General features: G+C 43.0%; 1 protein-coding gene across 1 annotated transcript; it reads left to right on the top strand.

Annotated features, from left to right (window-relative positions):
* The first annotated feature begins 279 nt into the window (after positions 1–279).
* Positions 280–13,206, top strand: LACTB (lactamase beta). Its single transcript, XM_056117691.1, has 6 exons — positions 280–648; positions 1,118–1,184; positions 4,089–4,279; positions 4,553–4,904; positions 7,634–7,799; positions 12,429–13,206. The coding sequence occupies exons 1-6, from the start codon at positions 295–297 to the stop codon at positions 12,958–12,960; spliced, it is 1,662 nt and encodes a 553-aa protein (XP_055973666.1). The 5' UTR covers positions 280–294; the 3' UTR covers positions 12,961–13,206.
* Positions 13,207–20,594: the final 7,388 nt, after the last annotated feature.

The following is a 20,594-nucleotide window of genomic DNA, read 5'->3' on the forward strand; positions in this document are numbered from 1 at the left end:
CGGTCGTACCCGCCCTCCTCCCGGGGAAGGGTCCGCCCCTCGCGGTCGCCCCGCCCTCTGCGCGGAGCCGATTACGCCCTTCTAGGTCGCCCCCGCCCTCCTCCCGGTGCAGGCTCCGCCCCCTCAACTGCCCCCGCCCTCCTCCCGGCCGCTCCCGCCCGCTTCCCGCCCCCTCCAGGATCAAGCTCCGCCCCCTCCCGGCGCTGGCTCCGTCCCGGTCGGCCGCCCGCGTCCTCCTGCCGGCACCGCCCTCCGGCCTCCCGGCTCCGAAGCTGCCGGCTCTGCGGAGACGCCATGCACCGGTTCCTGCGGGTCGTGACCGTCCGGCCCCCGAACCCCGTGGGCCGCGCCTGGGCCGGCGGGCGGCGCGGAGCGCACCAGAGCGCCCGACGACTGCCGTTCGGTCCTGGCCTGGCGGGGGGCCTGGGACTGGGCCTGGGGCTGGCGCTGGGGGCCAAATTGGCCGGCGGGTTGAGGGGCGCCGTGCCCGCGCCTCCCGACCCCGAGGCGTCGCCGCAGGCCGAGCCGCCGCCGCTGCCTCCCGAGCAGCCCCTCGCCCCGTGGTCTCCGCAGGCCCCGGCGCCGCGCCCCTCCGGGCGCTTCGCCAGAGCCATCGACAGCAGCCGCGACCTGCTGCACAGGATCAAGGTGCGACGAGGCGCGGGGTGGGGGGGACGTAGGCGGCCGGGAACCGTGCGCGCCAGCCCCGGCGTCCCCCGGAGTGTGGGGCCCACCGGAGTGGCCGTTTTCCGAGCCCGAGCGGACCCCACCCCACGCCTGCTTCCGAGAAAGACTTCCCATTTCCTGACCGCCGGGCCCCAGTCAGATGTTCTTGGGGATTACCCAAATCGGGGAGGAGGTCACCGCCCGCCACGGGACCGCCCCTTCCCCCTTGCTCAGCCAGCTGGGCACACCCCCGAGGCGCGCGCGCCGGGAGGCCGAGGCTCGGGGCGGGGCTTGAGGGGGCGGGGCTTGAGGGCGGGACAAGGAATCTGGGAGGATGGGGCTTGGGGTGGGCGGGGCTTGTCGGCTTGAGGGCGGAGCCCGGGAAAGCCCCAGGGGATAGGCTGGCCCACGTCCAGCACTGGAAGTCTGAACTGTTCCTTTCCTCTTTTAGGATGAGGTGGGCGCACCAGGAATCGTGGTGGGCGTCTCAGTAGATGGCAAAGAAGTCTGGTCAGAAGGTGGGCTCAGAGAAGTGTTTGACAGCTTGTTTTGCGCCAGCTGGGAGGAAATCTTGGCGTTCACCACTGAGTGTGAACCCCATGAAACGCTGCTGGATTTGCTGAAAGCCTTTCATACGGTACCGAAAGCTTCCAGCAGAATGGAGAATCGGGTTTTCCGTGAACAGCGACATCTGGCTCGATTCTTCTCCACTTTTCCATTAGGACAAAGGTTTATTGTTTGGAAAGTTGTGGATAATAGTGTAGGCGCCAGGTGACTTGCTTATTTTTTGGTCCCTTTGACTGGGTGAAACGTAAGAAATTTCCTTTTCTAAAACTGATAGGAGCCACATCCTGTGTGTGGTTGCTGTTCTTGCCTCAGGTAGAGGAGAATGACGGTTCTCTGCCCTTGAGCCCTATTCCTGGCCTGTAGAGTTTCTCTTTTCTTTTTAAATTCAGCCACCAATTTTATTGAGTTTCCTGGTCTGTAAAATGCACTGTATTGAGTACTGGGTCTGTACACAATTACCTACTTTTCATAATGGATCTACCTTGTCTTTAAATAGGCAGTTATTAACTACCTTTTTAAAATTTTAATAAAAAGCTAGAAACTTTGGGAGGGAGCAGTGTAAGTGTTTTATGGTGCTTTCACCAAAGCATATTTGACAAACTGGTTACTTGTTATTGCATACAAATGGGTCCAATAAATCCCAGATTTGAGGCATTGAAATTTCTTTTGAAATGTTGTTTCAGACATCATTTCACAGAAGTGGTCCTTTTAGGAGAGTTTGATCAGAATGTAGGATTTTAGATTTAAAGACAAATGAACCTTCCCCCCAATGTAAGTATAACCTAAAGAATATATCTAATTCCTGGGAAGTATTGAAACCACAAGGAATATATCAGCTTTACAAGTGAGGGCTTTGTTTTCACACAAATAGTGGTCAACTGTAAAACAATTACTGGGGGTGTAAAACAATGGTCTGGGGGTGTCTCCTTGGTTCAGTAAGCACCTGTCTTGCCAGCAAGGGTCTGAGTTTGAGCTCTAGTGCGCCACCCACAGGCTAAGTCCTATCATGTATTCCTGATCTCAGGGACCCCTGCACCTCACAGTGTGTGGTCTCTTCCCCAGCACACAGCCACGTGTCTGCATGGACTAAAACTAAAATGCCCCAGAAGTAAAAGACTGTCACTATCCAGTCCATACTGTAGCCCCCAAGAACATGTTTGCAAGCTCTAAGGAATTCCCAGTGAGCACTGCCAAACAAATGAGTGTGTAAGCATTGTCAGTTGGAACTGTGTGCGGGCCCCAAGTTACACCTCAACCAAGTGTGCAACTGGGTAAAACCACAATAGCAGAGGGAAGGGAAACTTTTTTAAAAGATGGCGATGAAAGATAGCACAGGAAGATAGGCACTTGCCTTGCATATGTTGTGAAGGCCAAGGCCCTGGTTTGAACTCCCAGCACCATATATGGTCCCCTGAGCACCCTTCGAGCAGAGCCAGGATAGCTCCTGAGCACTTCTCTTGCTCCAAATTCCCCCCTCCCAATTATTGTCCATTTTCTCAGAACTTTTTTTTCATTTTGTTTTTGTTTGGGGGCTACACCTAGCGATGCTCAGGGATTACTCCTGGCACTGCACTCAGGAATTACCCCTGGCAGTGCTGGGGGGCCCATATGGGATGCCAGGGATGGAACTTGGGTCGGCTGTGTGCAAGGCTAAAGGCCTACCAACTGTACTACAGCTCTAGTCCCTTTTCAGATCTCAATTCTATATAGTGCAGATTCTCATACTTTTAGCTGGTGAGAAGGTAAAACTAAACTTGAAATGTTTTCTGTTAAGCGTATTAAATAAGATGTCTTTCTTCTGGATTTCAATTGAAGTAAATTCTTGATAAGTTGGATTTGCAGGACTTTTTTTACATTCACTTTTATTGGATGACTATTTTGAGAAATTGAGTAAAAGTTCTCAAAAATCACATTTGATATTCAAATAAGTAGTGATAATTTCTTTATAGAGTGTTCTTTATTAAAAAGGTGAATTAACCAGCATGTTCAGATGTGCCAAGAAAAACTATATCTGACGCAGATGTAAAATGAATGCATGCCCAGGGGTGCATAGTTCAGTGAGCTTTCAGGTTGCTAAATTTACTCTTGTTAGTGTTGCCAAGAATTTCATGTGTCAAGTTATTTTATAAAAGTGGACAGACCGAAGTGATCATATAGCAGATAGGGCACTCACCTCATATGCAGCCAACCTGGATTCGATTTCTAGCACCACATATGTTTCCTTGAACCCCTCTGATCACCTCTGTGATCCCTGAGCAAAGCCAGGAGTAAACCCTGAGGCCCACCGGTGTGACCCACCTCCCCGCCTCCCACCAAAAAAAAAAAGTGGAATATCTTCTTTAGATACATGCAGGGGGTGTTTTGCTAATTGATGAGGTGGGGGTAGGTTTTAAACTCAATTTACCAGTGCTCAGGGATTGCACCGGCCTCTGCTCAGGGGTCACACCCAGTGTTGCTAAAGTGGAACTGGGGATTGAACTGGGATTGACCGACCGCATACAAAGAAAACACATTAATCTCTCAACTGCTTCTCTGGTCCAAAAATGTCTAAGATGTTTTCAAGTACTATTTTAGTTTAGGGGGTGGGTTTCCTAAGAAAATAAAATAGATAGGCTGTAAGAAAATAGATGGGGTGCTTGCCTTTTACATGGCTGACCTGTGTTTGGTCCCTAGTACCCCATAGAATCCCTGGGGGCTCACAAGCATGATACCTGAGCAGAGAGCCAGGAGTTAACCTGGGTATTTCCATATTTGGCCCCACATCACAAACAAAGCCCCCCAAAAGAGGTATTTTCATTTTTGAAGACTCCTTTTGACTATCAAGCTTAAAAGTTACTTTTTGCTTCCCCCCATAGGTTTAGGTTATGCAGACGTTGAGAATCGTGTGCCTTGCAAGCCAGAGACCGTTATGAGAATTGCCAGTATCAGCAAAAGCCTCACTATGGTTGCGCTTGCCAAATTGTGGGAAGCAGGGAAACTGGATCTTGATTTGCCAGTGCAACATTATGTCCCTGAATTCCCAGAAAAGGAGTATGAAGGGGAAAAGGTAATGAAATGAATCACTTATTTTACTAATGGTTGGCTAAATTATTGAAAGGTTTTATAAGTCTCTTTGGCTTGTTTCAGATTAATCTATTCTTTTATAAAAATCCAAATGAAAATTGAATAGCTTTGATGGCCTTTTTTTAAAAATGCGAAGTTAGAGACTTGATATAATGTGCTTTTTAACAGCAGTTTTAAATGGAAATTGTTGCAGGACCTGTTTTAAGCTTGCTTTTTGTTAAATGGTTTTAATGGAATTTTATATTTTTACAATTAGGTTTCTGTCACAACAAGATTATTGATTTCTCATTTAAGTGGAATTCGTCACTATGAAAAGGACATGAAAAAAGTGAAAGAGGAGAAAGCTTATAAAACCTTGAAAATTATGAAAGAGACCATGGAATCGGACCAAGACAGAGAGCTAAAAGAAAAAGGAAGTAAAAGTAGTGAAAAGAGTGACCTTGCTAAAACCAAGACAGAGCAGGATAATGAGGCAAAGGGCCGGAACCCAAAACCTGTTAAGAAAAAGAATGACTTCGAACAAGGCGAATTATATTTAAAAGAGAAGTTTGAAAATTCAATTGAATCTCTAAGACTATTTAAAAATGACCCTCTGTTCTTTAAACCTGGTGAGTGTTAATTCCTTTTCTTAGAAAGTCATCATTACTCAAGTATTAACTTTTCAGAAAATCCAAAATAATAACGTCCTGCCTGCATTTGCTGTGGTTGTTTGTCCCACGTGGGATTGTGGATCTTGCTGTCAATTTAGCACTCATGGTTCTGTTTGTAGCAGCCACTGAGTGTTCAGATTTAGCCTCCTTGGGAGTGCACATGGGGTGGTACCAGTCATTTGGTGCATTTGCAGTAACAAGATATTCGTGGAAAACTAGAGAACCATTGGAGTAGTAGCTTGCTCAATGAAATCTTGACCAGAATGGCCCTGATAGAGTACTGATAATATTTCAGTATTTTGTTAGAATTTAGGGGCCACAGTGATACTACAGTGGATAGGGCTCTTGCATTGCACATGGCCCACCCAGGTTTGATTCCCAGCCCTCCAGGTCCTCTGAGCTGATCAGGAGTGATCCCTGATCAGGCACGGCCAGGTGTGACCCAAAAGCTATTTTAAAAAAAGAAGAAGCAGCATTATGGGCTGGAGCTAGTGCAACAGAGAGGGTGTATGCATGCTCAGCACCACATGGTGCCCAGCATATCAAGCCCTGGAGGACCCCAACACTACAAGGCTTGAGCAGCATCGCCCCCTCGACTTTTCGTAGAACCACAGCCTGAGGCCCCCAAGGAACCACTGTCCCAGAAAAAAAAAAAAAAGAAAACTTTAGATTCATCAACTTAATTTTATTTTTCCAAAAGTTCTATAAAAATTAATTCTTCTTTGTGAAACCTAATGAAAGTGTTTGATACCTCTAAGCTAACCGTGTTTATGCACTTTGAGTCAATTTTTGTTTTAGAGGTCTACTACAAAATTGATATTCTATAGGGGCAAAAAATATAACTGAATTTTGGGGCAAGAGAGATAGAACAAATGGATAGGGTGCTTGCTTTGCATGTAGCTGACCCAGGTTAAATCCCCAGCATCTGGGCTGGAGCAATAGCACAGCAGGTATGGCATTTGCCTTGCATGCAGCTGACCCGAGTTCGATTCCCAGCATCTCATATGGTCCTCTGAGCACTGCCAGGGGTAATTCCTGAGTGCAGAACCAGAAGTAACACCTGTGCATTTCCAGGTGTGACCGAAAAAGCAAAATAAATTAATCAATTAAAATTTTTTAATTAAATAAATAAATCCCCAGCATCCTATATGGTTCCACAAGCTCACAAGGAGTAATTCCTGAGCACAGAGCCAGGAGTAACCCTTGAGTATCACCAGTTGTTTTTCAAAAACCTTAAAAACAAAACAAACAACTAGATTCTTAATTAGAAATTAAGATTCTGGGATTGGAGAGATCATACAAATTGCAGGCACTTGCTTTGCATGTAGCCAGCCTGGGTTTGATCCTCAGTACCACATATAGTCCCCTCAGCCCCCCAGGAGTAATTCCTGTATGCAGAACCAGGAGTAACCCTAGAAAATTCCTGAGTGTGCCCACCTTCCCCCCCCCCCCACACACACACAAACATCCTTGGGAAAAAAGTAAGTTTCTGGGGCTGAAGTGATAGTACAATAGATAGGACACTTGCCTTGCATGTACCTGACTGGCACCCCAGATGATCCCTTAGCCCAGCCAGGAATGATCCCTGAGTGCAGAGCAAGGAATAAGCTCTGAGCAGTACCAGGTGTAGCCCAAAAGCATAAAAAGAAAAAATTCAGGTTCCTGGGGCCATGGAGGTAGATCAAATGGCAAGGAAGCTGCCTGTCATGCGAATGCTCTGAGCTGAGCAAACTCTCAGGTCTACTGGGAGTGACTTTGGCTAACACCCAGCACCACTGGGTAGGGCCCAATGTGAAAAGTAATGAACAGCCCACCTCATTTTAATATAGATCATACGATAGCATTTACAGAATCCAAAATATGATCGTATGTATTTGAAACAATATGTTTCATTTATGTTTTAATATATATAGGAAATAAGGCCTTAACCTATACATATATTTCACTAGAACATCTGTATTTTTTTTATTATAAAATTTTTTTAATAGTGAGACATCATGAGGTACAGTTGCAAACTTGCACATTTTTGTGCTTGGGTTTCAGTTATACAATGATCAAACACCCATCCCTCCACCAGTGCCCATTTCCCACCACCACGGATCCCAGTATCCCTCCCACCCCCCATCCCCCCCATCCCACCCTGTCTCTGACTAGCAATGGATGGTAGGTATATTGAGAACCAAATAGTTATCTCTAGAAACCAAATGTGTTTTTTTAATCTAGTTTGAATTGTTTTCCATTATGTTAAAGTTGGACTTATTTGCTTGTTGGATTATCATAGAATGGAGTATATTCAGGTGAAATTTTTGGTTTCGGGCTAGACCTAGCAGTTCTCAGAGCTTACTTCTGGCTCTGTGCTCAGGGATCACTCCTGGCGATACTTGGGGGTACCAGGGATTGAACCCAGGTCAGTCACATGTAAGGCAAGTGTCTTACCCACCATACTATTTCTCCAACCCTTGCATAAAGGAAGTTTTAAGTATGTGAATTCTTTTATTGTGTTTGAAACATGAAGTAAGCCGGATCATTACAAAATTGACAAAATGTGTTAGCATATCATTAACATAGTATCTTCTAAACTTTGAAATTATCCCAGTTTGAGGAAATTTTCAGTGGGACAATAAATCAACATGTTTTTAAATGATAATAAAGCTTTTTTTTCCCCTCTCTTGTAATGATGTCTCAAGGTAGTCAGTTTTTGTATTCAACTTTTGGCTATACCCTACTGGCAGCCATAGTAGAAAGAGCTTCAGGATATAAGTATCTGGACTATATGCAGAAAATATTCCATGACTTGGATATGCTGACAACTGTGCAGGAAGAAAATGAGCCAGTGATTTACAATAGAGCAAGGTAAATGAATACTGCCATGTGTTACATTTTAACACCGTGTTGTCAATTAAAAGTCAATTTTTCCTTTGTCTCAGTCCAAAATCAACTTACCACCTATGGGCACCTTTTCTAAATGTCTGTTTTTCTATCTGTAGGAAAGGAAAGAAATGTATTTATAAAGTAGCCCTTTATGATCCTTCAATGAAAATAATAATAATTTAAGACATTGATAACTATTCCAGGTTGCACCTGCCTTGAGCATCTATAATTTGTTCGTCAGTCATGCATCATGTATGTCTAGTTAACGTTTTACTTGTTTACATTTTGTTTACTGGCACCCATAAACTAAATTTGCTTATACTATATTGACCATGACTTTTGAGAGTTATTGTATGCCGAGTAAATATTGTCTCCATCTGTTTCTGTGTAAAATAGTGCTCCCGACATCTCTCACCTGTTTATTTTCCCAGTTTTGCGCTACAAATAGTACCTCATTCCTTTGGCTAGAATCCTTTTTACCCATAGACTGCACTTAGCTGCAAGGAATGCAGGGGAATTGGTTTTTGAGCCAGGTACACTGTCCTCCAAAATAAAATTGGGATTTTCTTTTTTATTTTCTTTATTGTTTTTGGCCCCACCTGGCTGTGCTTACTCCTGGCTCTGTACTCAGGGATCATTCCTAGAGGGCTTAGGTGCTAGGGATCAAACCAGGGTAAGCCACATGCAAGTCATACGCCCTCCCCATTATACTATCTCTCTAACCCCAAAATTGGGCTTTTCTTAAATGGAAGAACAGGAACATTGATTCTAGATAGGCCAGTAGTTTATATTTGATTCTGTGTAGCATATGCATTCTGTAGAAGCTAGTAAATGAACTGACTATTCTTTAAAGCCAACAAGGGAGGGAAGTGGATACTCTTGCCCCTGAAAGATGTGGTTTATTGTTGATAAGGGAAATCCTGAGCAAATATATCAGCTTATTGTTATGTTCATATTTGTTTATATGTTTGGAACTGCTTGAAACAAAAATCTCCGCTATCATTGACAGGACCCAAAACAAATGTTAACTAAAGTGCTTGCTCTATGTTGGCAGTTGGCAGTGTAGACATAGCCATTACCTTCATTATTAGCTTAATATTTCTGGCCTTATTTTCTAGCATTAAGCATTGTTCCTCATGAAGTTCTTTTTATAATTTTAGCTGACAGACTTACTGTTAAAGGCAAATGTTGAAATGGAATGGTTTTCATATACACATTTTAAATTCTGTTTGCTTTAAACCCATTACAAAAATAAAGCACCAAGTGGCATATAATTACTTCTGGAGGTATATATGAATTAGTTTTAAAATGAAAGTATTTTAAGTTTCAAAGTTTGGAGATGTAGATCTCTGTGATTATATAATGTTTTTATGCATAATGTAGAGATTAAATAGGAATAGACTTGTTATGGATATTATTCCAGTTTCAGCCCCAGAGTTTTTCTGATTACTTATTCATGACCTTGTTTCTATGTTCCTTTATTTTTAGAGCAGAAATTTCTGACATTTTTGCAGTAGTGGAATTTATCATCCAGTTGAACAAAATCATTTTCATAAAAAGCTATTGATTTGTCTTCTGTGAGAAGGAGCCAAGAGATTAAAATGTAGACTTTAATCTACATTTTAATTAAAGTTTAATGTTTTAAACTCTTTTAAAGTTTGGAGTCCTTGGGGTCAGGAGAGTGGTTCATTGGAAGAGACCTGCCTCTCATATGGAAGCCTTTGGGCTTAGTCCTAGCATCACAAAATAATGAAGTTTAGATTCTTGGTCCGAGTGATGGCACAGGGGGTAGGGTATTTGCCATACATGCTTTGGACATGGGTTCAATCCCTGGAATCTCATGTGGTCCCTTGAGCACTGCAATGTATGACCTCTAAAGCAAAACAAAATAAAACAAAAAACATTCAAGATTAAAGTCTAGAATTTTACTTGGGTGGGTGCCTGGATGTACTGTTGCCAGGAATTGAACCTGGTAGCCTCATTCTCTCCTAAGTTTACAAGCATGGAGATCATTATAATAAATAGCTGTCTTGGTGAGAAAATGCAATTCTGTTCAGAGCTTCTCTGTGTTAAATTGACTGGAATTACAAATGTAGTCAGAGTCTAGGAAGACTGGAATAGTTCTAGGTCTGGAAGGGAACCGCCAGGGTTGACCAAGTGTGTTACTGGATGTGAATGTCAAGGACACAAGAGTTCAACTAGGTTTATACGGAGAGCAGGGACAGGGGACGCTTTGGGGAGATTTATTTTAGACAGGTTATTTTGACGCATGAGACAGCCACATACGAAGTCATTGTTTTTCGGAACAACAGATGAAGTTCCAGCTTCTAAAAACTTATCAGAGCACTTAATGATGACTCACAAGCAGTGCTCAGGGGCGTGGGAGCCACTCCTGGCAATACTTGTCCTCTGGGGCCTGACAGTTCAGTGCTCAGGCAAGTAGTGCCGCCGGGACCCCTTGTGCTGGGAAGGGGTACCATGCAGGGATCAAACTCAGCTCACTCATAAACAGGCATTTACCCTGGGTGACACAGGGTATCTGTGTCTATCTCCCCACACAGACCAGCCTTATTTAACCAGAATCTTACATATTGGACACTTGAGACGTGGACAGTTTTGGGAAATAAAGGGGTCTTCTTTTTTTTCCCCCCAAACTTCATATACCCACCTCCCCTCCAAGACTGTAAGGTTTTTGTTGTTGTTATTTTGTTTGGGGATCACACATGGTGGTACTCAGGAACGACTTTTGGTCTGCGGTCAGGGGTCATCCTGGTAGTGCTTGGGTGGCCATATGGGGTACCTGGGATCGAACCTAAGTTGGCCACAGGCAAGGCAAGTGCCCTACCCACTGTACTAGCTCACCAGCCTAAGGTGGTGAGTTTTGAAGGGAGGGCGTAGCTTGGGGAGGAAGAGTCAGAGATGGCTGATCAGTGGCTTTCTTGTTTTTCTAACGCCACATTTGAAAATCATTCATGTCAGTGGAGAATCCAGTTATTTACCTGGAGCTGGAGGAGCTGTACAGCTACGAGGCTGTCTTTGGGGAGGGAAGACAAACTGGAGCTCCTGGTGGCAGCGGTGTATCAGGGACCCCAGGATCATACACTGGATCATACTTAGAGCAGAATGGTATGGGAAAGGAGCCCTGTGTGAGCTGGTCAGCAATTCATAAGGAGACGCACAGAAGATTGTGCATAGGAAATCCGAAGGCCCCTGCCAGCCCAGAGAGCTCCATGCTGATGGAGGAAGAGGAGCGAGTGAAACCCTGAAAGGCTGCAGGAAGCTGCATGTTATATGCAGGCACAGCTGGCCATCAGTGAGAGGAAACACTGCTGGTCGCTGAAATCAGGATCAAAATATTGAAAATACATCCCTGAGTACCTCGAGAACTGAGAGCTTTATGTCAAGCAAGGTGGAGTCAAAAATGACCGGAGTGACACAGAAGGTCCTTCATGACCTGTCCCCTCTCCTGTCACCAGCGGTCACTCTGCAGCCCTTGCTTCAGACACACTGACTGACGTTGCTCCCCAGCCTCGCCTTGGTGAGCACTGTTTTGGCAGTGAATGCAGCAAGGCCTCAGAGCTGTTTTATGACAGATGTTTAAAGACCGGTCCTCAGGGGCCTTACCATTTTTCATTTACTCCATGATTTCAGTTCACTGTCCTAAGACTTACGGTACAATCTCATACTCAGATAGAGGCCTCAAGAAGTCAGACACCATCTTAACACTTTGTATCCCACATCTAACCAAGGCCCAGTACATAGCAAGTGCTCCAGCAGTATTTGTCGAATGTCTGCATAAATAACAATTCTCATTTGTTAAGTGTCTGCCAGAAATATAGTGTTTTATACATAGATTTTTAAGTCTTCCAAGTACATCTTTTTGTCTGCAGTTTACAAATTCGGATGCTGATACAGAGGAGCTGCATAGAATAGGGAAGCCAGTGTGCCTCAGTTTCCCCTTCTTTGAAATACTACATACTCCTAACACTTTACAGGCATAAATTATTCAAATAAGATCTATGCCCAGTTCATAGTAAGAACTGAAAAAATGCTTATCAAATAAAGTAAGCATAGCCATCAAAGATAGAGTTGGGGTTCAGAGTGAGGTTTTGCTAATTCCAGCTTCTCCTTCCAAGAAAGTACCATGTGTATTACATCATTTATATGGCATTCCTAATTATTTTTTAGTCAAGGGATCTGATCTCCTTATAAATATTAATGTTATTTATATACATCTCGATGTACAAATTGAAATTCTATAGATTGTATGCCCTTTTACTTATAACTTTCACATGCTTCATCAAGCATAAGGACTAGAAATATCTACCAAATGATAGTATTTTTGCATGCATTGAAAGTCTGAATCACTGAACACGGTCAAGACATAAATAATCCTCTTTTTGTACTTTGATTCATATAAGGTCATTAGACAAGCTTTCTCCTTTATTTGTGTTTTTCATTAGGATCTAAATTATACTGGAAATCAGTGGTTTCTGAGAATGTCTGATCACTTCCATGAAATACAGTCTGTCTCATGCACACCTTTTCCTGTTCATTTCTGTGTGAAGTCAACTGTAGACTTGGTGTTCAATGATTCTCATTTCATTTTAGATTCTATGTTTACAATAAAAAGAGACGTCTCGTCAACACACCTTATGTGGACAACTCCTATAAATGGGCCGGTGGTGGATTTCTGTCTACAGTGGGTGACCTTCTGAAATTTGGAAATGCAATGCTCTATGGTTACCAAGTCGGGCTGTTTAAGGATACCAACGAAAATCTTTTACCAGGATATCTCAAGCCAGAAACAATGGTGATGATCTGGACACCTGTCCCCAACACAGAGATGTCTTGGGATAAAGAGGGGCAGTATGCCATGGCCTGGGGTGTTGTGGAAAAGAAGCAAACCTATGGGTCTTGCAGGAAGCAACGGCATTATGCCTCACATACTGGTGGTGCAGTGGGCGCTAGCAGTGTGTTGCTGGTCCTTCCTGAAGAACTGGATACTGAAGCTATAAATAACAAGGTTCCCCCAAGAGGAACAGTTGTTTCTATCATATGTAACATGCAGTCTGTTGGCCTCAATAGCACTGCTTTAAAGATTGCACTGGAATTTGATAAAGACAGATCAGACATACCTTAATATCTTGGTGCCAGAATAAGTAGGGGGAGGGAGGGGAGTTGAATGTTAACTAAAGTCCCAAAATACATGAAATTTTTAAGAATAGATTTTTAAGTGTAACTGAATGATGAGAATTCCGTACCTCTAATTGCTTAATTTTGTAACTGTATTGTTGTAGGTTTAGTTCTTTATACTCAGGGAAGTAACCATATTGTTTTTACTTTTTGAAGAAAGTGTTAACTATTGAAATAAAAAATTCTAATAAAATACATTTTGTGAAAGTGTATACTAAAATCTCATATCTAAATATCATTTTTTGTATGTGACAATAGAAATACAATTTGGGAATTCAAAAGAAGTTACTGTCTCCTGGCTTTGGAGGCTGAAGAATTCAGGAATAACTTGGTTGGTTGCACCTGGGAATCACTGAGGATTTGGGCAAAGATGCTGTAGTCATCCAAAGGCTTTGCCAGAGGTGGAGACTCCAAAATGGCTCACTCACAGGAGCAATGGTCAGAGTCCATGACAAGATGCTATAGGGATGGCCTGAGTATCTGTCATGGCACTCGGAGTCCTTCAGGGCAATGATCTGAGGAGGAGTTAGCACAACCACACTCTTGTGGGAGCAAAGTAGAAATCAATGTCTCATAATATTAGACTCAGAAAACACATGTCAACGCATTTGTTATATTCTCTTGTCTTGAAGGATTGTATCTTGTAGGAGACATAAATTAGAAGCTCCAAGGATATCAGGGATTATTTTGAAAGCTGATTCCAATGATTCATGTCTTTTCCACACGGCAATTCATCCTCCTAAATTCTCTGGAAATGTCATCCCATTATAGAATCAGCTTGAAGCCCCGTGTCTACTCTTATTCACATCTCGGTGAGCATTACACTGAGCATCTTTCCTTAAGCTAAGCAACAAGTATAGTTTCTCTGATCTGAAGACTACTAAGTTTGCCCGTTGTACATACAGCATATGATGGCATGAAATATAAAAGATCACTGGCAGTTCCTCCTACTCAAAAATGGAGGAAACTGGGGCCAGAACAATAGTACAGTGGGTAGGATTCTTGCCTTGCATGCGGCTGACCTGGGTTTGATCCCTGGCACCCAATATCATCTTTCTAGCCCCTCCAGGAAAGCTAGGAATAAGCCCTGAGCACTGCCAGAGGATGGTCCAAAAACGACAAAAAAAAAAAAAAAAGGAAATGAAATGCATGCAAGAGTCACTGAAATTCTGATCTTTTATTGGATGCATACTGGGAGCCCCTTCACAGCTGGTCCAGCTTTGGGAATAATTGGAAATTGTGACACTTGGTTTCGTCATTTGGGCCCTGGGTTCCTGGGCTACACCCAGAGATGCTCAGGGGTTACTCCTGGCTCTGCACTCAGGAATCACTCTTAACAAGCGCTTTGAGGACCATATGGGTTAGCTGGGTTGGTTGTGTGCAAGGCCTTGTGGCTCCGGCCCTTAGTTTTTATTTTTTGTAATTCCTGAGAACTAGTTTGTATTTGAAGCTGAGTCATCTTGTTAGCCTGCTTTCTGCTTGCAGGAGTTTGAGAACTCAGGGGCTTTCTTAGTTCCCCCTTCTTACAATCTTGTGTTTCTGACAATATAACTGTTTTAAACTTTGTGAGTCTCCTACAAATATCCCTGGTATTCATATTAATAGTCCTTTGAGGCTAGTATCTTGGTCCTTTCTGGTCTTTCTTGGTAATACCTCCACTTTATATTTAGACCAGGTTTTCTTAGAAGTGCTCTATATTTTATCTTTGACTTAAAACCATTTGTTCATTTTAGTTGCCATCTGGAGCATCTGATTTTCATAAATCATTGATTATTGATTTATTTTAGTAGTCCTTCCTTGGGCTGGAGCGATAGCACAGCAGTAGGGCGTTTGCCTTACAAGCGGCCAACATGGCCGACCCGAGTTCGATTCCTCCGCCCCTCTCGGAGAGCCCGGCAAGCTACCGAGAGTATCTCGCCCTCACGGCAGAGCCTGGCAAGCTACCCGTGATGTATTCAATATGCCAAACACAGTAACAACAAGTCTCACAATGGAGACGTTACTGGGCCCGCTCAAGCAAATCGATGAACAACTGGAGGACCGTGTCCATGTCCAGTCCTTCCTTACCATCTCTCTCTTTTTTTTTGGGGGGGGGGCTTTTTGGGTCACACCCAATGATGCACAGGGGTTACTCCTGGCTTTGCACTCAGGAATTACTCCTGGCAGTGCTCAGGGGACCAAATGGGATGCTGGGAACTGAATGAACCCAGGTCCACCATGTGCAAGGCAAACGCCCAACCCACTGTACTATCGCTCCAGCCCCCCTTAACATCCCTTCCTTGACTAGTAAATACAGTTTAGTTCAGTAGTGTGCTGCTACAATGTACTGGAACACTGGAAACCTCCTCATCTAGTTCATTGGCATATTTTCTACCTTCTGGGTTAATGCAGGCACTGCTACTGCTAAACTTTCTACCACTTCAAGGACAGCCTTTCCTCTAGCTTTCAATAAAATTCACCTTAGTTGGGTGAGAGAGATAATATAGTGGATTAGACACTTGCCTTGCATGCAGCTGACTGGGTTCGATCCCTGGTATTCCATATGGTCTCCCAAACACCGCCAGGAGTAATTCCTGAGCACAGAGCCTGAAGTAACTCCTGGGCATCACCAGGCGTGGCCCCAAAACAAAACAAAATAATAAAAACTTACTTTAGCCTCCTTTAAGACTTCTGATGGGCTGGAGCGATAGCACAGTGGGTAGGGCGTTTGCCTTGCACGCAGTCAACATGGCCGACCCGAGTTCGATTCCTCTGCCCCTCTCGAAGAGCCCGGCAAGCTACCGAGAGTATCTCACCCACATGGCAGAGCCTGGCAAGCTACCCGTGACGTACTGATACACCAAACACAGTAACAACAAAGTCTCCAATGGAGACATTACTGGGCCCGCTCAAGCAAATCGATGAACAATGGGAGGACCGGGACCGGGACCGTGAAGACTTCTGATAGGTCAGCAAACTTCCATACAGCTCCTTCAAGTTCTCTAAACTTTGACTAACATTCTCTTCAAAAACCTTCCAACTTCTATTCACTGTTCTATTCCAAATCCACATACATATTTAAGGTTTTGTTACAGCTCTACTTATTAATGCTAGAAATAAGCATTTCTAATAATAGTTATAATTCACATGCCATAAAATTCCCCCTACCCCAAGTGTACACTACAATGGTTTTGTATGTGTTCTGAAGGTTATGCATCAAATCAATGCCAGAACACCTTCAAAAGAGAAAAAGCCTTATCATTCTTGAAGGCCAGAGAGACAGAGCAGTGGGAAGGTGCTTGCTTCATACATAGCCAACCAGGATTTGATTATTGGCACCCCACAGGGTCCCCTGAGCCCCATCAGGAATGATCCCAGAGCCCAGAGTCTGAAGTAAGAACTGCCAGATGTGGCCCGAAAACAAAACAAAAAAAAAATTAAAAAGAACTATGTCTCTATACCCCTAAGAATGATTTTCTGTATCTTGAACCAGAAACCCAGTTCATTTTCCACTTTGATAAATTATAAGTTGAAGTACAGAAAAGCAATTTCCTAAAACTGATCCATGTCATGTCTTTCTTTCTGACTTCTATTTATCTCTAAAGTTTTCAGCCCATCCTTTATTTGATGGGCATTATTCTTCTTTTAATGCTATATTAAAAATTTTAAATGAACTCTTGTGACTAAAAGCAAACAAAATTAATGGTAGCTTTTAAATATTCCTGATATTAAAAGATAGTTTTTTTGTGTGTGAAGCAAAGTAATTCTTATTGAAATTTAGAGAGATGTGAGAAGAAACAGAAATACATGTTCAAGAAAGTACACAGGCCTCTCTGTGGTGGGGTGGGGAGCCTAAAAGATATGGTTTTAATTTGATTATCTGGTATCAAATAAACTTCTGGGTATTATAAACTTTAAAGCTTTGCACAATGACCACTGAATTAACTGCTAGAAGCTACCAAAGAAGTGACATTAAAATGAGAGAATAGCATAGTGAGGAACACCATCTGAATGCCAGGGACGAACACTGTGCTAATTCTGAAAGGGTCCAAGAATGGCAGGAGAGTACTGTGAATTTCTGACTGTGTATTCTGAACAAGGCACTTCCTTAGGTCATTTAAAATGCTTTTCTTTTTTTTTAGGATTCATGTTAAAATGCTGAGAAAAACTCATGAGCTATTTCAAAGAAACAAAATAATATACTAATGTGCAGGATTCACGGACTAAGAATCTGTAAACTTCACATATTTATCATGATAACTTCTATTTGTTTCTTAATTATATTGGAAACAACATTCATAGTTCCCATATCTCCCGAAGTGACATCTTTACTGTGGTCTGCCCTTCATTTTATAGCAACAAATAGAAAACTTGGTGGTTTTTTTTTTCTTCCCTTGGAATTTGCAACTATCAAGGTGATTAGTGGTTACAGAAAAGCTGCTTGAACTAAAACAGAAAGTTAGTAAATATGAAAGATACAACTGGCTACTGCCTATACAATCCAAATACACAGAACCCAAAATGTTGACTTTAGTAAAATTTTTTCCTTAAAAAATGGGGCTGGAGCGATAGTGATAGCGTAGGGCGTCTGCCTTGCACATGACCGGCCTGGGTTTAATTCCCAAATCCCATATGGTCCCCTGAGCATGGCCAGGAGTAATTCCTGAGTGAAGAGCCAGGGGTAACCCCTGTGCATCTCTGGGTGTGACCCAAAAAGCAAAAAATAATAACACAGCTAACTGGGGTTCCATCCTAGGCATCCCATATGGCTCCCAAGCACCACCAGGGGTAATTCCTGAGTGCAGAGCCAGGAGTGACTCCTGAGCTTCATTAGCACTGTAGCACTGTCCTCCCGTTGTTCATTGATTTGCTCGAGCGGGCACCAGTAATGTTTCCATTGTGAGACTTGTTGCTACTGTTTTTGGCATATCGAATACGACACGGGGAGCTTGCCAGGCTCTGCCGCATGGATGAGATACTCTTGGTAGTTTGCTGGGCTCTCCAAGAGAGATGAGGAATCAAACCTGGGCCAGCTGTGTGCAAGGCAAATGCCCCAAGTATGACCCAAAAAACAAAAACAAAACAAACAAAAAAAAGAACCCTGGAATTGAGGATTTGATCTCTCACATTATGTGGTTCTGCATTTATCACCGAGGGAATCCCTGAGCATCACAGGGTATAACCTCTTCAAAAAAAATAAACAAGTAAAACAGACCAGAGATGTTATATGCACACAGCCCTGAGTTCAATCCCTGGCACAACAAGCAAAGCAAAGCAAAAGTTTCTCTCCTCACCTTCCACTGTCAGTAGTTAAGTTCTCCCACTAGTTGAATATTTTCCTGAGCTGTACCATGTTGCTTCCTGAGCTAGAGTGTGTTTTAATTTGTATTATTTATATTTATACAAAGTACCATAGTATATGTGTTCTCAACACTTTTAAAAGTTAAGTTTTGTGATATGGTCACTAATAAGATACAGGTTTTTATTTTGGAGGGGTCCCCAAGCAGTACTCATGAGGCCCAAGGAACTCCTCCCTGCAATACCACGCAATTCTATATACACATGCCAACTAGTCAGTACTTCAGTATTGAGGATGCAGTACTATTTGGGCCCTTCAGTGCCTGAAACACAAGTCATCCACATTTCCTAGGTCTTCAGGGTTACACCCAGTGAAGCAATGTGTGACACCATGTGGTGCCAGGGATAAAACACAGGGGAGATAAGCTTAGCATGTGCCCTGACCAGTAGCATGGCCCCAATCTAGTCTATTTTAACAACTACCCAATTTCACACTGTAGGATGATGTCTCACCATACTTAACACCTGGCAGGGCTCGGGCTTACTCCTGCGCTCAGGGGTCACTCCTTGGTGGGGCTCCAGGGGACCATGTGATTCAACCAGGGATGGAACCTGGATCAGAGGCTATCACTCAGGCCCAGAAACACTGATTGGTACATCTGTTGAGTACCATACACTTAGAATTCCAGGTAGTTCTCTTACTATACAAGGTATCACATTCTCTATAAAGCTGAACCACTGTGTGACAAAAAGTGTTCAAGCAAAAATCAACATGGAAGAAATGAGGTCTGGCAGAATTCGATCTGACTCCAATTTTGAGCAATCATGCAATAACTCTCAAAGGTATACCCGTTACTTTACCAACAGTGGTTAGTGACAGAATCATTCTATTTACAGATATAGATTTATTTTTGGTTTTTGTGGGGGCAGAGGGGCAGACATCCAGTGGTGCTCAGAAATCACTTCTGACAGGCCCATATGGAATGTCAGAGAGCATATGGGATGCCAGGGATAAGAGCCCTTCCTCCTGTACTATGGCTACAGCCCAGGTGTGGGGATATTTGTTCTTTTTTTTTGCTTTATTGGGTCACACCCAGCGATACACAGGGGTTACTCCTGGTTCATGCACTCAGGAATTACTCCTGGTAGTGCTCAGAGGACCATATGGAATGCTGGGAATCAAACCTGGGTTGGCCGCGTGCAAAGCAAGCGCCCTACCCGCTATGCTATCACTCCAGCCCCTTTTTAAAAAAAATTTTTTTAATTGCTACTGACGTTATTAGAACATTTATAACTAGTTATAAATTTACACAGGACTGTAAAGATATTTATTGAGACTCTTAAAGATGACATAAACCAAGAAAGTCTGGGAACATCTGGATCATTTACTTCTCTGGGTATGAAATCTGTCCAACACTTTCCATAGTTTCTTCAGTTCTTGTGTACTATTTCTCTAACACACAAATCAGGTGGGTAGGACATTTGCCTTGCACACAGCCAACCGGAGTTCAATCCCCAGCACCCCAGATGCTCTCGTGAACCCCACAGGAGTGATCCCTGAGCAAAGATCCAAGAGTCTGTTTTTTGTTTTGTTTTTTTTTAAAGAATAACATGTAGAAAATCTCTCAACAGGAACTATCTTTAAATGTCTGCCTTAAAAATGATTCCAAGTAAAACAGAAGCACTTGTTTTCATAGTCCAGTGAAGCGGATTATAATGGCCAAAGCGGAAAAGACACTCCACTTCTGAACTCTCAAAGGTCACTCGATAAACTGTAAAAAGAACACTGATACCAGGATCACATTAACACAGGTCTGTGCCAGGAGTGTTCACCTTTCCAGATCAGGAACACCCACACACATAAGACTCCAGTGAGGACAGCCTGGAGTAAATAAGGCTGTTAACTCCACATGACCTAGGTCCTCTCAAAGCTTCTCCTTCATAACAACTCAGAGACGAGCTCCAGTTACTGTCCTAAACTATGCAGTGGATTAAAGTCATATAAACCACAAAGACACTGCACTGTGATCGTCACTCACTAAATATGTACTTCTCTAGTTATGTTTCTGTAGTTACAAGAGCAAAACCATACTTAGAATTAATAAATATATTTCTTTCCATTGTAAATATTTAGCTTCATTCATAAAAATTAGAAGGTCTGAAAATTAAATATTTAAGTTTCTACAATTGAAATGAGATACAAGTACTTTCCAAAAATGTTTAAACCAAAGATACTCATAGTACACATAATTGTAGAGAATATTCACAAGCACTTAAAACACAAAAAGGCAAAAGAGGGAAATT

This window comes from Sorex fumeus, unplaced genomic scaffold (assembly GCF_029834395.1).
Source record: "Sorex fumeus unplaced genomic scaffold, SorFum_2.1 ptg000035l, whole genome shotgun sequence".
NCBI classification, from domain to species: Eukaryota; Metazoa; Chordata; class Mammalia; order Eulipotyphla; family Soricidae; genus Sorex; species Sorex fumeus.